We start from the raw sequence: 19,395 nt of genomic DNA, 5'->3' as shown, positions 1-19,395 counted from the left end.
TGGTACCCTACTCGCTAACACCGGCTGGGACTCTGGGGCTGCCCTATCCACAGCGATACCAGGGTGGGAGTGAGAGCTCTGTACCTGTTTGGGCTGAAGCAGAGGCTGCTCTTGGCTCCTGGGCTCTAGCGAATGGGGTTTTAGTTTAGCCTGAGAGAGAAAAATAAGGGAGCAGGAAGTGATTGTGGTAGTGAGCAGCTTCAAGGCCAGTGGCCACCTGTCCTTGCTAGGTCCACTGAGGCTGCAGGTACAGCGAGGGGCAAGGTGTGACAGGGCCTATCACCTGCCATGCAAAAGCCTTTTCCTTTTCCCAGCTTCCTCTTTCTCCACAGGCACAGCTTCTCCCGCCCCCTGTCTGGCCTCCTGCCCAAGTGTGTCCCCTGCTGCAGGGACTCCTCTGTCCTGACCCCCAGGCCCTGTCCTCTCATTAGGTGTCACTTTGGAAAGGAAAGTAGCTACTGACTGGCTCAGTGTCTCTGGGGAAACTATGCAGCCCTTTGCAGAGTGAACATAGATTTATAAAGGAAAGGAAAGTGAGGACTCCATGCAGCCTGCTGAGCCTTCGTATCCTCAGCTGGAAGCGGAGTGGTAGAGACTACCTACTCTGCCCAACCCTCAAGCCGCTTTAGATGGACTCAGCTCTTTAGTGTCCCTCGCACAGGTGGCCCAGGCCTCACCGTAAGCTGCTCTTGCCCCACATGACTGGCTCAGCTCACTGAGCCTCAGTATCCTCCGCTGCGCCCTTTACCTGGCACTTGAAATTCTTCAGGTACTCTGCTCCCACCTGGTCCTCCCTCTCGAAGCCAGGAGCTTTCTTATAGCTGCCAGGGGCAAGGCTGGACTCCCCAGGGAAGACCAGGCCCTCCAGGTTTGAGGCCTTCCTGCTGGGGCCTGGTGGGGAGCTGCAGAGGTGAGATGGACTGCCCAGGCCACTCTTCCTACAGAGAAGCTGCAGAAGAGGACAGGTGGGTGGTGGGCAATGCATACACTGTGGACAAGGGAATGGCTACCCTCTGACCCTGCTTCAAAGGGCTGTGGCCAATGGGCAACAACAAGCACTCAGGGACCTCTGAGCCTCATGAGGGATTTGAGTGACAGGAGTGACAGAAGGCTTATCCCACCCAGCCCTGCCCAGGCTGGTCACTACTGGCTCTGAAGATGTATCCCCACCTCCCTGCCCTAAGCCCCAGGACAAATACCACGGCCTCAAGCTCCTGGGGCAGAGAAGAGGCAGGAGCTTGCTCCTAGGCAGGCAAGGTGCCCACCCACTCCCCAGGACGGGCACGTACGGCGCTGAGGTCAGGGGCATGCGGGCTGGAGGGGCTCACAGGGACCGAGTCTCCGGCAGCAGATGGCATGTACAAAACAGGCGCCGGCTGGGTGGGGCTGGATACAGCTGAGGAAGGCTGCATGTCCTCACTTAAAGGTGGTGCTGTAAGAAAGGATAGGGGTCAGCAGGCGTCCCAGCGGGCCTGTCCTTGAAAGCACACACCTATATATCTGCTGAAGGAAGCCATACACGTCCCTGCCACTAAGGAGAATTAGTTACTTCCGTTGTCACTGTAGACTCTTCAACCCCATTTTGAGTAACCCAAAGTATTAGTCACGTGTCTGTGCTGCTGAAATCGGGTGGCCCCAGGATCTACAGCTGCCAGCCACCTCTGTGGCCTCCATCTGTTTCCCCTCCCAGAGCTCTGTTTATTCTCTCTCATTTCAGAGTGAAGAGAAGCAGCGTAGTGATGTGCAGGGGACGCCATCACCCACTCCACGACAGAAGACACAGCCTGGCGCGCACACGGATGTTGGCTCTGTTTATAAGTCTCTAGAACTGTGCTGTTTCAACTGCAGCAACCAGATGCTACCGAGCACTTGAAATGAGCTGACTAAACTGAAACCTCTATCAGCTCTCTAAGACTCAGCAAAGAAACCAGTAAAGAGCTTGATACTTTTTTAATTAATTACTTACTAGAATTATATCATTTTATTTTATTTTATTTATGTATTTATCTTGAGGCAGGGTCTCTACATAGTTCTGGAACTCACTCTGTAGACCTGGCTGGCCTCAGACTCAGAGATCTGCCTGCCTCTGTCTCCTGAGCGCTGGTATTAAAGGCATGTGCCACCACATCTAGCTACGAAATCACTTTATATAGGACTAAATAAAAATGTTTAAAGTTAATTTAACCAGATGGCTCTGCTCAAGAGGACCAAGCAGGGCTCAGTAGAGAAGAGCTCCATGGTCATGGGTGACAAAGGATGGCTGGTTAAAATCTGGCAAGCTGGCTTTTTTTGTTTTGTTTTTTGTTTTTTGAGACAGGGTTTCTCTGTGTAGCCCTGGCTGTCCTGGACTCACTTGTAGACCAGGCTGGCCTCAAACTCACAAAGATCCACCTGCCTCTGCCTCCCAAGTGTCTCAAGTTGCTTTTAATGCTTGGTGCCCCATCCTTGCCAGGGACTCAGTGCCTGGCAGGGCAAGAGTCTCTGAGTCTATTTCAGGCTCTTGGAAGCTGCACCAGGGCTTCAAGGCTCCAGAGTGGCTAGGGCGCTGTAACAGCTGAAGACTCCCGGGTAGAGGGCACTTCCAGGGAAATGAAGAGGGAACTGCCCTGGGGCCATGGGAACTACGTACGTTCTATGTGGGCAAAGGCGCAGAAAGGTCCTCGGGGACAGCTCCCCGACTGCTGCATATCATTGCACTTGGTGGATTTGTAGATCTGTGGGGCAAAGCAGAGCAGGTATAGGTCAAGATGCTTTGATTGCGGCATGGCTTAGCTTAGCATCCCTCTCCACTTCCACTCCTCTGTTTCCCTATAGCTCTAACCAACTTCTCTTGTAATCCTAGCTGTCCTGGACTCTCTTTGTAGACCAGCCTGGCCTCGAACTCACAGCAATCCGTCTGCCTCTGCCTCCCAAGTACGGGGAGGTACCACACCCAGTACTCAACTTCTTTTTTAAGGGAGAGGATATTGATACATAGTGTACAACTGCCTAATAAGCTCATAAATGCCCTGCCTCCTGTCTCATGTGCTGGGGTGACAACCACACACCACCACATCAAACTTCTCATTACTGTCCTTTTCCTCAACTCTTGGCGCAGCCTACATCACCAGTGCCTTCCTGGAGTCATCACAAAGGGGTGGTACCTATGAGCATGCCTCCTCATGTTAGGGAACCAAGATCCCAAGGAGCACACAGTCACTTTCAAAACACCCATCAGGGAACCTCAGATATGATTTCTATTGGATCTACCTGTCCCCCACTCCCTATGAGGTCTATAGCCACATGAACCTATCTTTATATCTGTGTCTGTGTCTGTCTGTCTGTCTGTCTCTCCTAGAGACAGGGCAGGCACAGGAACTACAGAAGAGGCAGGTAGACAGGAACTACACCAGGGAGACTGCTGTCCCTTAGGCTCTGACCTGCAATGGTCAGGAGACTGTAAGTACCACAAGCAGTGCACAGCCCAGAAGGCCAGACTATCAGGTCCTGTCTGCGCCTTCCTTGTTGGGTGGGCTCGTGACAGGAGAAGCTGCACACTCAGGTTCTACCCACAAATCCCTCTTCCAAGACAGTGCTAACACTTTCCCTTGCCTGTCACCTAGTTCACAGAGGTGGATACAGGATGCCATTCCCGCCTTTCCTCTCAAGACCTACCTCCGGGTGGAACTGCTGTTCTGTGCGGGTGTGGCAATACTGGCAGGTGTCTCCATTTTCACATTTGCCAGGGTCTCCCCACTCGTCCCCGTGTTTGACGCTTGGACATGGAGATGACCTGGTCCAACAAAAAGGGGTCAGATAGTGGCAATAAAGGATGAGACTGAGACCTACACAGTGCCACCTGGCTCCTGCATAGGCCATCCCCCCTGGTCTCCCTGTCTCACAAGTTTAGGTACAGAAATGGAGATCAGCTATAGAGGAAGGTACTAAATCAGACTGTTTCTCTGGCCCAGCCAGCCATGTCACCAAGAAGGAAACAGTTCTGCTCCCTCCAACCAGGCACAGAACCTCGACAGCCCAAGAGTCAGGCCACAGCCACACCACATTTCCCACACTGGGCTGGCCTCGCTCCAGTCACATCCTGAAGAATCAGAAAAGGACAGGCCTCATGCAAGAACTAGGCAGGGCGCCCACCATTCAGCTGCCCTTCACAGTCCCCCCCTTTATACCTGGGCCTGGAAACCCCAGGGCTTGCCTCCCCTCCTCCTTGAGAACCAGGCAGTAGCAGCCTCAGACACGGTCCCTTCCCTGCCACTCCTCCCTCCGACGGCTGGCCTCTTGGGGCCAAAGGACCTGTATTTGTGCTTCCGTGGACTCCGCCGCCGGTCCTTGCTGTTGTGGTAGTAGGGACAGGCGTAGCCCTGGCGGCACAGGCGCGGGGGCTTCTTGCACGGCTCCGTCTTATAGTTCCCCAGGACATAAGCAGTCTCTGCATAGAAGGCCAGAGGGCAGTGGTTAGGAAGTGGAGTCACAGCACCCCGACAACAGCGGGAGTAGAGTATAGGGAAGACATGGAGGAGCTAACGGGAAGGGGCCCCAGAGCTGAGGCATGCAAGGCACGACGAGGGCCACAGACATGTATCAGGAGGGAAAATACATGGATGAGAGGGTATGTGTGAAAGCCCATGGGAACCCTGGGAATGTAATCTATCTGGAAACGCCCCTGTAAGTGCCTTTTAAATGATGGATTTCACATGAAATGGAGGGGTGAAGGGGGCTCAGTGGTTAAGAGCACTTGCTGCTCTTCTAGAAGCCCTGGGGGCTTGGCTCCCGCCACCACATGGCGGCCATAACCACGCACACGGTGCACAGAAACGCACTAGCAAACACTCCTACATGTACAATAAATATTTAAAGCCAATTTCTGGAGGCAGGGCCTGTTTGAGACAGGGTTTCTCTGTGTAGCCCTGGCTGTCCTAGAACTTGCTCTGTAGACCAGGCTGGCCTTGAACTCATAGAGATCCACCTGCCTCTGCCTCCCAAGTGCTGAGATTAAAGGTGTGTGCCACCATTTTTTTTTCTTTTGGGTTTTCAGACAGGATTTCTCTGTGTAACCTGACTACCCTGGATTTGAGACCAGGCTGGCCTCAAACTCACAGCGATTCGCCTGCTTCTGCCTCCAGAGTGCTGGGATTAAAGGCGTGTGCCACCACGCCCAGCTCTAAAATGAAATCTTTAAATGGGATGATGAAGTGTTGGATTCCTAATAGAAGTGGTGGCTTCAGTTGGAAAAAGCAGTAGGTGGTTTTGGGTCAGGACACTGAGCAGCTACAGACAGGGGGGGTTGCCTGTACCTTGCCACCGAGGTTCCTCACTGAGGATTTTTTCTATCATGGCGTGGCTTGCAGCCCCAGCTGATTGGCCTTCTATGCTGCCCTCTACTGTAGTCTGGCCATTCTGCAAGGCCTCCATGGCCTGGAGCTCCCTGGGAGAAGAGGAAAGGACACAGAGGGTAGGAAGCGGCATGAGAGAATGGGAACCAAGCCTCATCAGTTCCTTTGTCTTGTTGAGGTCAGCAGCTAGGCCCCTTACCTAACCTCTCCCCAAAGCCCAACCTACCTAATGTCGTAAACAGGGGAGCGAAGGTCATGCGGGCCGTGGGCAAAAGCGCAGTGCAGGCCATTTTTGGTGCAGTTGCCTTTTGAGTCTGTCTCATGGATGCAGATCCCAGTTTTATAATAACGAAGGTGGTACCTGCGCTCAGTGTCCCCTGTGGTCCTGTGCAGGAACGGGCACCTGGAACAGAGCACTGGAAGTCAGTCAACTCTGTCTCCTGAGCCCAGCTGCTGAGGGTGTCACCAGGGTCCACAGAGTGCAATGGCAGCAGACTGAGGACACAATGATGAACTCGAGTGCTGAGATCTGAAGGGCGTGGCCACTCCGAGGCACATTCTGGGTGACTAGATGTTTGGATAACAAATACTACCTAATTCAGGGGGCTCCTGACTATCAACCCCTTGAAACTTGCACACACACTTCACAAGCTTTTATAAGCTCCTGAGGAAGAGATGAGCCAGGCTTCACTTCTGAAAAGGTCAGCCACTATAGGAAAAGCTCAGTATACTCTATAGAACCTGGAAGTGCTTCCCAACATTTTTCTGAGCGGTTGAAACAAATGGCAAGCAAGGCCACAAATGGTCCGGTCCCTTTCAGTGATGCCCCAGGTTTGGCACCATATTTTATCAGTGGTATACCCAATTCCTCAAGGAAGCACCATGAAAAGGCGTTTCAAGTTGGCAAACAAGCTAGGTGTGATGGCTCACTCCTTTAAGCCCAGCCCTTGGGAGCCAGAGGCAGTTGATCTCTGTGGATTTGAGGCCAGCCTGGCCTACATAATGAGTTCCAGGCTACTCGGGGTTTTGTTATGAGACCCCATCTCAAACAACAGCAAAGACCAGCAACCAGGGAAACTACTGGGCGCTCTCCCTCTCTAAGCTGCCACCATAGCGGAAACTGCACAGGGCAGTGCAGCAGATTGGCACAGGACGTGGAGGGTGAAAGAATGTGCCCTGTGGCTTAGGGAAGAAAGGCTGGGGTTTTTTTTTGTCGTTGTTGTTTTCATGTAATAGGTAAAGGAAAATGAAAGCCCACCCAATGCTATGCCTTTAAGTCAGGGCAGAGGTGAGCCCAAGTTTGACCTATAGAACGTAGCCAGTCCTCCCAAAGCATCCTTGGCCTAGCTTCCTGGATGCCCCAAGCTTATTCTGAGGGCATCTGACCCAGAAGGAGACCTGGGGCTCCTCTGAGGGCAGGCAGGGCACTCACTCGTCGCCCTCCGGGCAGAGGCCTGTGGCCTCGTCGTACTTGGTGCAGTAGACGTCTGGACTATAGTTGAAGGTGCCATCCCGACGACGGATGGAGCGGCGCCTCCGCTGGTTCACAAAGTGCCAGTGGAAGCAGGTGTAGGGCCGATGCTGCGTGCATTTGTGTTGTACAAACAGTGGACACTGCTCCGTGCGGAACTCCTTCAGGTACCTGCAGAGAGATTCTCTGTGAGGGTGGCCAGGGGCAGAGTGAAACTCCTTGCTTCCAGCAAAACATTAGCCACCAAGTCCCGAGGGCCCTGTTCTGGGTTGCCTTGCCAGTCCCACTGGGACAACAGAAGAGGTCCACAGGCAAGGTAAGGCTGGACCTCAGCTTTTAGGTATGTGGCAACATCAAGGTTTCACAACAGCACTAGCACGAAAGGCAGGAGCCACAGGTCTTAAGAGCCCTGACTATGGTAGAGGCCAGCTGTAGTATTCAGCAACAGCTTGGCTGAGCGCCTGAGGTTTCCCAGGCCACACCACTAATCACAGGGAAAGGGCAATTCACAAGAGCATGTGCAGTTCCCCAGAGCCTGTGGTTCCCTGCCGCCCACATACACCGGCACATCCTCAGAAACCTCCCCTATACCATGAACCAAGCTGGCACTGTGAGTCGAGGGAAGAAACAGGCAGACACTTAGGAGCAACACTGCTTTGGTGCCCTGTTGGCAAAGCGGCCCTCTGGACTACTGGCTCTGATCACTGTCCTTGAGATGTCTCTCGTATTACCTACACAAATATTTGGGAAGGAGTTCACACAGAGGTTTGAAAATGCCTCCATTCTAGACTGGACTGTCCTCAGTCTTCTCACACACGACTTCCAACAGCGGTGGCCAAATACTGCTCTCTCTCTTATCTAGCCCCCTGTAACAACCAGGGTAATCTCCCCCACTCTTCTCCAGGTGGACAACTTCAAGCCCATTTACCCTGACGGGACACACCCTGTCCATTTGTTTTCTTCACTTAGTCCAGTCTAAGGTTCTCCTATCTTAAGTGGAGACTGTTTCATTGACTAGGGAGTCAGTGCATTTTCTTTAAATATTTCACTGTGTCTATGTGTATGATGTGTGTATGGGAAGAAAAGGGTACATATGCCACAGCACATGTGACAGTCTGAGGACTGCTTTTTTTGTTTTGTTTTTCAAGACAGGGTTTCTCTGTGTAACGCCCCTGCCTGTCCCTCTATAGACCAGGCTGTCCTCAAACTCAGAGACCTGCCTGCCTCTGCCTCCCAAGCGCTAGGATTAAAGGCATGTGCCACCACCGCCGGACTTAGAGGACAACTTTGTAGAGTTGGTTCCCTCCTTCCACCTTTACATGGGTTTCAGGGATGATTTCAGGTCATCAGGTGCTGCTATTTTTGAAACCGTTTGGCAGGCCATTTCCTTCAGCTATTCTCTCAAGCGTAACTATACAGGCAACCAATGGATGGAGAGGGCAGTGTACCTTGGTTGTAGACAGTACATACCATGACAGGGAAGAAGCAGAAACAGCCTGATTTGAACTGGCTGCTGGCCTGGGCTTGGGTGGAGGGCTTAGAAATGGGAGCTCTGTGCACACCCGAGGCCTAATCAGACCAACAGCAGGCTGGCGGGCCCAGGGATGGGATTAAACACAAGTATCTGGTGTCAGGGCAGCACAGGCTACACCCAGCACATCTGGGCACAGGTGCAGAGCCAAGCAATGAGGGCACCGAGACAGGGGCAGGTGTTTGCCTGCAAGTGTTTTCAAGGGAGATACGCAGTAGATGGGACTGATGGAAAAGTGGAAATGGACCTAAGGGGCTTTGCTCCCGGTATCAGGATCCAAAAAGGAATTCTGACACAGGCTCGGATGGAAGAAGGGTTAAAGGGGGTGGGGGAGGCAAGGAGGAGATAAAGGTTCTACAGAAAGGAAACAGCATGATACAAAGACAGATTATATCTGACTCTGAGTGCCGAGTGCTGCTATAGGACTTGAGTGCAGCAGCTGGGGGCCTGGGGAAGAGATGAGTGCAGCAAATGGCACAGGCCGCAGAGGCGTCACCCTGGGACCACAAGTACATCCTGAGACACTGGAGAGAAATCTGGGAAGGAGCCACAAAAGGCTGGACTGAATGGACACGAATCTTTTGATGCCACCACTTCTGTGACGTCTTCCTTGTTTCCACCTAGCTATCTGTGAGCTCCTGATGCCTGACATGCTGGGGATAGAACCCAGGGACTCGTGCATCATAGCCTCATCCTTGAGCTACACATCCCGATCCATCCTGTGCACTTCTTACCGTTCCCGCTCCCCCCACCCCCGAGACACAGGGTTTCTCTGTGTAGCTTTGGCTTTGGCTTTCTGGACTCGCTTTGTAGACCAGGCTGGCCATGAACTCACAGAGATCTACCTGCCTCTGTCTCCCCTCTGCCTCCCTGGGATTACAGGCGTCCTAGCATATTGCATGAGACATGCTAAAACAGGAGAGCTACCAATTGTGTATCTATGATTGTCCAGTTGGTACCCTGAATTTTATTGTTCTCTTGAGACAGGGTCTTGCTGTTGTTGCCTGGCCATTTCTTACAGCTCTTACCCTGCTTTGCATATTAATCACATACTCGTTTTTCCTTTACAGGTTGAATATGCCTTATCTGAAATGCTTGATATGAAAGTTACTTAAGATATTTTTGAGGGGAAAAAAAGATATGTTTGATGGCTGGAGAGATGGCTCAGAGATTAAGAGCACTGATTACTCTTCCAGAGGTCTTGAGTTCAGTTCCCAGCAACCACATGGCATGGTGGGTCACAACCATCCTTACTGTGATCTAAAGATCTCTTCCAGTGTGCAGGTGTACATGCAGGCAGAACACTATACCTAACAAATAAATACATTTTTTAAAAAGATATTTTTGAATTTGGATATCTACACAATAAGCTATCATGAGGATGGAACATAACTTTATTCAGACAAAATGTGTTTCTGTTTCAAGCAATACCAGCTCCGGAGTAACCACAAGTACAGCTACGTACCGCCATTCCTGTCCAGACCTGGGACCCACTACACACGAGGAGAGAAACTTCTCATTTGGTTTTAATTTGTCTTTATTTTTGTATTTACACATGTATGGAGGACAGAGTTGATATTAGGTGTTTTCCTTTATTGATCTCCACCTTTCTTTTTTATTTTTTATTTTCCTGAGACAGGGTTTCTCTGTGTAGCCTTGGCTGTCCTGGACTTGCTTTGCAGACCAGGCTAGCCTCAAACTCACAGCGTTCCACCTGCCTCTGCCTCCCGAGTGCTGGGATTACAGGCGTGAGCTGCCATGCCTGGCTTTATCTGGAGGCTGGGGATTCAAACCCAGGTCCTCATGCTTGCCCCTCTACTTGTGATGTCATGTTCAAGATCAGTTTTATATGGCAGGATTTTAGGTACAGCTGCCCAGTTCATAGCGCTCTACAGCAGCCCCGGAACAATCCAATAGAGAGCTCTGACTAAGAAACCATGCTTGCATGTTCTCAAGGTTAGCATCAGGGATTAACTGCCCACAAAGGAAGAGCAGGAGACTCACACACCACCATGAGGCAGACCCTCACAAAGCAACACGCAGCCCTAGCCAGGCATGGTGGCACATGCCTTTAATACCAGCACTCAGGTGGCAGAGGCAGGTGGATTGCTGTGAGTTCGAGGTCAGCCTGGTCTACACACACACACACACACACACACAAATAATAAATTAAAAAAACTAAAACTACACCAGACATGGTAGAGCATGCCTTTAATCCCAGGCAGATCTCTGTGAGTTCCAGGCCAACTTGGTCTAAAGTGATTACAGGACAGTCAAAGCTACAGAGAAACCCTATCTTAAAACAAACAAACAAAAACCCTAAAAACCCCAAAAATAAAAATTTCAAACAAAGAAGCAAACAAAACCCCTAAAGCTTGCGGGGCAGGAGAGCTGGTTTAGCAGTTAAGACTTCTGGCTGCTATTCCAGAGGATCTACACGGCAGCTCAAAGCTGTCTGTAACTCCTCCCAGGGGATGCCCATCCTCTTCTAGCCTTCGCAGGTACCAGACAGACATAAATGCAGGCAAAACATCCATATACATATATACAGACACCATGTATAACATATATATGAAATGTGTGTTACTTTGGAGCTGCTGAGACAGCTCAGTAGTTGACAGCACTTGCTGTTCCTACACGGTGGCTCCAGTTCCAGGGGATCTGACTCATGCACATGGTGTAATTACATACATGCAGGCAAATATTCATTCATATAAAGTAAGTAAAAGCTATTTTAACTTAGTACAATTAGAGATTCCTAAACTTACGCACAAACAATTATTGACTGTACCATCTGCTAACTATGCATCAAGTGTTTATTTAGAATTTTCCATTTTTCCTTTCCTCTCCTACTTCACTCTAACAGATAATCACTGCCTTCCATCTTCCATGGACTGAAACACAGGATTTCACTAAGTTGCCCAGGATACCCTCTGCCTCTGTCTTCTGGACAGGCAGGAGGACAGGTGTGGACCCCTACAACCTCAGCAGAGCTGAGTTTCGGGGGATATGTTCAGCTGTGTCCAGTAAGCTCCAGCCCATCTTTGTACTTCAGAAGTCCAAGCAGTTAGTCGGTCAGGGGTCCAGGACTTTAATCCCCGCACACAGGAGGCCGACTGGTGGATCCCTATGAACTGGAGGCTAGCCTGACCTACGCAGACAGTTTCAGCCAGCCAAGGCCACATAGTGAGATTCTGTCTCAAAGAAAAAGAAAAGTTCCAAAAGGACAAGACCCAAGAAACTGAATGGACTAAGAGCCGTTTTTCAGTCTGCTCTCCAGAAGCCTAGGACTATGCACCAAGGTACACTTCCCTGGCCCCTTAGTTCTTCCAAGGCCAAGAAGGAGCAGGACTTAGGGGCTAAGTTCTTCATCCTGCAATCTCCCAAAGCACACCACACTCAACGATATGTGCTAAAAAGCAAAATAGGCCGGCCTCAGTGGCGCTCGCTATAATCTCAGCACTCAGGAGGCAGAGGCAGGCGGATCGCTGTGACTTCGAGGCCAGCCTGGTCTACAAAGCAAGTCCAGGACAGCCAAAGGATACAGAGAAAAACTCTGTCTCAAAAAACCAACCAACGAAACAAACAAAAGATGCAAAACAAACTAGTTCTGAAATAACAAGGCTTCAGTGACCCACAGGAAATAGGACAAGCTGGGAAACTCCTCAGGCATCTGGGAAAACAGCCACCACAGCCAGGTGCTGGGGTATACACACATAGTCCCGATATGCAGGAAAGTAAGGTAGACAGATGACCATGAGTTCAAGGCCAGGCTAGCCTGAGCTACAAAGTCAAGTTCCAGATCAGTTTGGCCTAAGTTGACAGCATGTGACAAACAACAATAAGAATACAAACTTCACACAACCAACCCACTGTTGGCCTTTTGGAAAATTTTCTCCGGATATTTTTACATACGTATAGTTATAATGAAAGCACACAGCAAAATCACTTTGTAAAGTGGTTAGGGGTCCTTCAAACTTAAATGAAGTACTTGCACCTACTTTTTTTTAAAATGCTGATTTATTGTCAACATTCACTGGATTATCTCTATTTCCTAAAGCTCTGAAGAAGAAAAAAAAGGCACACTATATGAAATCTAAATTCAAGGGCTGGAGAGATGCTCAGCTCCGAAGAGGACATGTCACTCTCGCAGCAGACCAGAGCTCCGCTCCCGTTATCTATGCCACGTGTCACTCCAGCTCCAGGGGCATCAGTGTCCCCTTCTGGCCTCTGAGGGCACCAAACTCAGATAGTGCACGTATCCCCACACTCCCCTCTACTCACAATACACCTAACTTAATTTTTTGTTTTCGTCTTTTTGAGACAAAACATCAAGGAAACAGCCTAAGTGTCCCTCAGTAGAAGAATGGATAAAGAACCAGTGGTACATTTACACTATGGAATACTACTCAGCTATTAAAAACAAGGAATTCCCGAAATTTGTGGACAAATGGATTGAACTAGAAATGATCATAATGAGTGAATTAACCCAGAAGCAGAAAGAGTCAAATGGTATATACTCACTTATATCTGCACACTAGCCCAAGGGGCATGTCCCATGAAAATCTTCACTTAACAGGAAACTGGGACAGAGGGGAGGTCATCCTATTGGGACTCTAGGTGAGAGAAGCATGGGAGAATGGCAAAATAGAAGGATCCAGAGGGTCCTAGAAACCTACAAGAAGAACATTATCACGGGCAGATCTGGGCCCAGGGGTCCTGCTCGAACTATGGCACAAGCCAAGGACAATACGTGTAGTAAACTTCAAACCCCTACCCAGAGCTAGCCAATAGACAGGACATTCTCCACAGTTGAGTGGAGAGTGGGGACTGACTTTCACAGGAACTCTGATGCCCCATATTTGACCATGTCCCCTGGATAGGGAGGTCTGGTGGCACTCAGAGGAAGGATAGCAGGCTACCAAGAAGAGACTTGATACCCTATGAGCATATACAGGGGAGGAAATCCCCCTCAGTCACAGTCATGAGGAGGGGAGTTAAGGGGAAAATGGGAGGGAGGGAGGAATGGGAGGATACAAGGAATGGGATAACAATTGAGATGTAATATGAATAAATTAATAAAAATAAATAAATAAACAAATAAGAGTAAGTAAAACAGCAAGTAAAAAGGCTGAGCATGTGCCATAGTGCACGCATCAAATCAGAGGACAGAAAAAAAAAAATCAGAGAACAGCTTGAGGGAATCATTTCTTTAATTGCTGTGTGGGTCCTTAGGACTGAACTCAAGTCAAGCGCTTGGCAGCAACACTCACTAAGCTATCTCACCAGCTCTGCCTTCTTCTTTCTACACTGTTCTTTTGCCTTAAGGAGCCCAGAACGGGTGCAACAGGGCAAACTAAGCTCATGTAAGAATCCTCCGAGCTGGGTCGTAGTGGTGCACACCTTTACTCTCACCACTCCAGAGGCAGAGATCCAGTGAGTTCAAGGCCAGCCTGGTCTACAAAGTGAGTCTAGGACAGCCAGGGCTACACAGAGAAACCCTGTCTCAAAAAACCAAAGAAAAGGGGCTGGAGAGATGGCTCAGTGGTTAAGAGTGCTGCCCGCTCTTCCAAAGGTCCTGAGTTCAATTCCCAGCAACCACATGGTGGCTCACAACCATCTACAGTGAGATCTGGCACCCTCTTCTGGTGGGCAGGCATACATGAAAAATGAAACATTGTATATTTAAATAAATAAATCTTAAAAAAAACAAACAAACAAACAAAGAAAAAAAGAACCACCATATCAGTGCTGGGAAGCACAAGGAGAGCTAAAAACATTGGTTCATTCTTCCCAGACAATACCTTGGTTTTACTCTAAGTTTTCCTGTACAGCACTGCTCTGAAAAAAATCCCTAATTTCAGTGGCATTTTGATATATATATTTAAACTGACCTGTTATTCTAAATAGTTTGGGTTTTTGTTTTTGTTTTTTTAATTTTTAATTTATTATGGATACAGTATGCATCCGATCACATTATAGATGGTTGTGAGCCACCATGTGGTTACTGGGAATTGAACTCAGGACCTCTGCAAGTGCAGTCAGTGCTCTTAACCTCTGAGCCATCTCTCCAGCTCCCTGTTTTTGTTTTTTGAGACAGGGTTTTAATAAGTAGTCATGGCTATCCTGGAACTCACTCTGTAGAGTAGGCTGGCCCTGAGCTCAAAAGATCCACCTGCCTCTGCCTCCTGACTGCTGGGATTAAAGGCTAGTTTATATACTGTTTTCTAAGTAGCCAAATTTTGGCCCCACATCAGTAGGTCAACCTAGACATACAGCGCGTGAGACCAAGCAGTGTGCATAGACTGGGGAGTAGGCAATGTGCAAAGGGCTGTCCCTGACAGACAGTGCTGACCACAGGTACCTGTGGACTCAGGACTTTGGCATAGATGCTGCCAAGGAAGGCACCTGATCAAGGCTACCAAATGAGGTAGTAAGGCAACTGAAAGGAGTGACTTGGGCTGAGCTTAAAACCTGATAAGGAGTCAAGTATAGTGGTGCCTCCCGTAATCCAGCACCAGAAGGCTGAGACTAACCTGCACTCCATGTAGTTCTGGACTTCGTAGGTAGAAAAACATTTAAAATGTTAAGTGCCAGGAATGGAACTGCTCTTTGCTACTATGCTGGGCTGAGATATAGACAAGCACACCACACCCAGCTCCAGTTCATGGAACCCTCACAGCAGCCTGCCCTGCGACTCCTACACAGTGTGGCAGAGCCAGCCTTCATACACAGTTGACGTGACCATGATGAGACAGACCCCTAAACCACCTTGCTGACTGTTAACTGTACTTTAACTGAGCTAAAGGAAAATTACAAGGAGCACCAATTAGGTCCCTGAGCGTGTGCCAAGTAGCATTTCTGTCAGGACATACAATACCACAAGTTACTAAAAGAAAACAAGAACCAGTTGTGTGGCACACACCTTTAATCCCAGCTCGCAGGTGGCAGAGGCAGGTGGATCTTAAAGAGTTTGGAGCCAGCCTGGTCTACATAGCAAGTTTCAGGCCAGCCACGATCTACCCTCAAAACAAATGAATGAATGGATGGATGGACACAGAAAGACAAATGTTAACTGTAAATGTGCTCTGTTGGGTATTTAATACATACTTCATATATTCACTACAAAGGACTCTTTCATCAACAGTAAAATATGTTAGCTTTCAAGTAAAAAGTACAAATACTCTCAAATTTATGCTATGCTTAGACAGATTTAACTCAGACAAACCTAGAGAAAGTGTTAGGTTACCCAACACCTTGTAAATAAATTAACATCAAAAGACACAGTAAATAACAAATTAATAAGAACTAAGACATACAAACTAGTTAAAACTTTAATTAACACACCACATAAAGGACTGGATCAACTGTTTTTCTGGATCACATCTACTTCCCTTGTCTAGGAGTTGTTTGTATATAGGCCAAATCTCCATGGGAAGATAAGGCTTGCCCCTTCCCACTCCTCATTAAGAAGCCAATCTTTCAGGACTGACAATGGCCATGCAGTCAATGCTGAACACGGGACACAGACTGTGACATAAAAAGGTAAAGGGAGGAAACACTTTGATAAATTCAAGTGTGACATGAGGAAACTGTCATAGGCCTCATCATCTTCTTCATCTCCTAAATAAACTGAGCCACCAACAGGAAAAAGGTCACTTCACAGAGAATGCTACAACAGTTTTTATTTGCTAGACTCCTTTCCATCTTCTCTTTCTCCTCAGCTCTTGATACTGCTGTCAAATTCTACACAATGGCAAAGAAAAAAGGGGTGAAATTGAGGGTCTTACAGAGAAATAATAAAAAGTCTGCTGTGGTTACAAGTGCAGATACAGTCATTAGCACCAACATAAGAGCCTGCCCTAAATGCCATGTAAACCTTAGCAGCCATCTCAATACTAAGAATGGGCTCTGACCCCCTAGCAGACACTTGCTTCCACCTCCTTCCCACTCTGAGAAAAAAACCCAGTTCATTTCATAAAGCCATTGGGGAAATATGCTTCTTCCTTTCAGGAGTTGTCAGTTTAGAGCCTACATAAACAACCATTAGGCTTCTCAAACTTGCTAGGAGTGTCTACTTAGCTCAAAAGCTCTCCGGCCTTCCCACATGGGGGGCATTCTCCTAAAGCACACACTTAAGAATGCAGACACTGGAAGGCTGGGAGGAGGGCACCTTAGAACCTTTTGCCCAGCACTCGGGAGGCAGAGGCAGGTGGATCACTGTGAGTTCAAGGCCAGCCTGGTCTACAAAGCGAGTCCAGGACAGCCAAAGCTACACAGAGAAACAAAAAAAACAAAACAAAACAGAACCTTTTGCAAATCACAGGCTTTCCCATATTAAATAGAAGGCTGCAGAGCATCAGCAACAGGTCACATGCTCAAAAGACTCTTTATGGCACTAATATTTATTAAAACTTTTTTAAAAAATGCTTATTAAAAATAAGTTTGTTTAGTTTTATTTTATATGCATTGGTGTTTTGCCTGCCTGCATGTCTGTGTGAAGGTATCATATCTTGAAGTTACAGACAGTTGTGAGCTGCCCTGTGGGTACTAGGAATTGAACCCCAGCCCTCTGGAAGAGCAGTCAGTGCTCTTAACTGCTGAGCTGTCCCTCCAGTTCTATTAAAAACTTTTAAACTTTAGAGGGGTGTGGTGGTACACGCCTGTATCTCAGCACCCTAAGAGGCAGATGTAGACAGATCTCTGTGAGTTTGAGGCCAGCCTGGTTTACAAAGTGAGTCTAGGACAGCCAAAGCTACACAGAGAAACCCTGTCTCAAAAAAAACCAACATAACAAAGCAAAAAAACAACTTTTAAACTTTGAGATAAAACTAACATGATTTAAACTCATTAAGGCATGTATCTGGTCATTCTCAGTACACCTGATCATGTGTGATCTCTGGGCTGGGAATGCACCTCAGCTGGTCGGGGCTTGCCTAGTAAGCATGAAGACCTTCGACAGACATCCTGCCACATAAACCTGTAATCTCAAACTCAGGAGGTAGAGGCAGGAAGATCAGAAGTTCAAGGTCATACTTGAGGCAGTAGTAAGTTTAAGGCCAGCCTAAGCTAGCTAAGACAATGCCTTAAAGGGGGGGGGGGGCTATAACAGAGGTTACAGTGGGGACAACGGGAGGAGGAGAGAACCACAAACACACACTTTGTTTGAAAAAGTTATACCTAACACACTTTGTGCTGATTTTAAAAAATAATTTTTTAAAGCAGAAAAAACAATACTGCTGGGCATGTGATCCCAGCACATGGGGGGAAGGCGGTTGGGGAGAGGCAGATCTCTGTGAGTTTCAGGCCAGCCTGGTCTACATAGTAAGTTCCAGGCTAGCCTGGTCTACATAGTGAGTTCCAAGACAGCCTTGTCTACATAGTGACTCCAGGACATCCAGGACTCTATGAAGAGAGACCCTGTCTCAAAACTAAGTGAGCGGGGAGCAATGCACTCAGATCAGCCACAGCTGTCCATAGCTGCAACTTCTACATATGGAAGGCGCACTTGGCTAATAGAAAACCTTTCTTAGGATCAAACACAGGTAGATTAAAGAACAGCAATAAGAACAAAAAAACATATTAAACAAGTACTGTTCAGAGTGGAAACACAACCTTTCTCTTCCACTACTACAAGTGGAGCTGTAGATGGAATCTGCTTTCATAGGTCCTGACAGAGGCTCCTTATAGAAAATGGCAGGCAGGCGGAGACCCAGCAAGGAAGCCCGCCTGCACACTGCTCAGGCTGCACGGCTCGACGTGTCACAAGGCTTCAAGACACATGAGAGGAGACCTCACCTTCAGGCATCAGGGTGTTGGAAGCGGGAGTAGTAGGTCCACGAGGGTGTCTTGTTTTCTGCACTTACATGGGGTGCTATCTCCAGAGCAGCTCCTTACAGAGTGTGCACAAGATGGATTTCTCTAAGTTGTTCTCAGAGTTGTCCAGCTGCCCTCACCAATAAGTCAGTCTTTGTAGGTTGACAGAGACCACCAGTCAAAGTAGATGCATATGGATTGTGGGGAGCCTCCTTTAGTATCTAACATAGCTGGATTAAAACAAAAGAACTTAACCATTAAGCAAATCGTCGTAACTTTAATCATTACTTTAGATATAACAAATATCAAGTAGGTGTCAAGCCTATGACCTATCCTCAGTAAGGGCACTGAGCACTCACTAAGGGGATTTGGTAAGCCTTAACCTGAGGCCACATGGGCCCACTATTCTGCAGGAAATGAATTAATTTGATCTGATACACATATAATCTCCAATAATGTATGTGTGGTTTTCCTGAAATTTCCAATAATGATTTAAATACATGTTCACTTCCTGAATTTCCCAAAACACAATCAGATGAAATAGTAAAGTTCCTAACAAAACCGCCTCAAAGTAGCTATTGCCAGAGCTTTAGTCTCTCCTCACATTCACTCATGAGCGCACACTATCTATCTATCTATCTATCTATCCATCCATCCATCCATCTATCCATCCATCTATCCATCTATCTCAAGTTTCACATAGCCCAGGCTGGCCTTGAAGTTCTGATCTGCCTGCCTCTACCGCCTGGGTCCTGGGGTTACAAACGCGCTGCCTTCTGCTTTAAGCACGCTAGCCAATCATCCTACCAACTAAGCTACACCCTTAACCACGTCATCTTTCCTGAATAAAGCTCTAGAACTACCAAAAAAAAAAAACAACAACAACAAGATCTAAGCCAGGTGATGCCTGTACAGAGCGATTACAGAGTATCTCTCTCCTAAGAAATCACCTAGAGGGCAGGCATGCTGCATGCCTTTAATCCCGGCACTGGCAGGCAGGGCTGGGTTAAAGGACAGCCTAGCCTACATAGTAAATGCCAGGTAAGCAAGGGCTACACAGTGAGACCCTGTTTTGAAAATAAATAAACAGGCAAATAAATAAAATTACCCCAAAGCCTTTTCAGTAACTAGAATTTCATTTTCCAGCTGGGCGGTGGTGGCACGGGCCTTTAATCCCAGCACTCGGGAGGCAGAGGCAGGTGGATCGCTGTGAGTTAAAGGCCAGCCTGGTCTACAAAGTGAGTTCA

At 48.2% G+C, this 19,395-nt stretch overlaps 1 protein-coding gene across 4 annotated transcripts in view; it reads right to left on the bottom strand.

Moving 5' to 3' along the window:
- UNK (unk zinc finger) overlaps positions 1 to 19,395 on the bottom strand; it is a 30,271-nt gene that overhangs the window by 7,467 nt on the left and 3,409 nt on the right. For 2 of the 4 annotated variants that reach the window (XM_084750111.1, XM_084750112.1), the window contains exons 2-11: positions 18,199 to 18,378; positions 6,763 to 6,972; positions 5,557 to 5,733; positions 5,292 to 5,422; positions 4,291 to 4,426; positions 3,655 to 3,772; positions 2,630 to 2,714; positions 1,290 to 1,432; positions 749 to 949; positions 85 to 150 (exon numbers count right to left, since the gene is read on the bottom strand). In XM_084750111.1, coding sequence (XP_084606237.1) covers positions 85 to 150; positions 749 to 949; positions 1,290 to 1,432; positions 2,630 to 2,714; positions 3,655 to 3,772; positions 4,291 to 4,426; positions 5,292 to 5,422; positions 5,557 to 5,733; positions 6,763 to 6,972; positions 18,199 to 18,200 — 1,269 coding nt within the window. In that variant the 5' untranslated portion in view covers positions 18,201 to 18,378. The remainder of the gene's footprint in view (positions 1 to 84; positions 151 to 748; positions 950 to 1,289; positions 1,433 to 2,629; positions 2,715 to 3,654; positions 3,773 to 4,290; positions 4,427 to 5,291; positions 5,423 to 5,556; positions 5,734 to 6,762; positions 6,973 to 18,198; positions 18,379 to 19,395) is intronic. The other 2 variants (XM_084750109.1, XM_084750110.1) reach the window with 2 other exon arrangements.

This window comes from Acomys minous (genome assembly GCF_964271855.1).
Source record: "Acomys minous genome assembly, chromosome: 12".
Taxonomy (NCBI): Eukaryota; Metazoa; Chordata; class Mammalia; order Rodentia; family Muridae; genus Acomys; species Acomys minous.
This window is presented reverse-complemented; position numbering and strand designations above follow the sequence as displayed.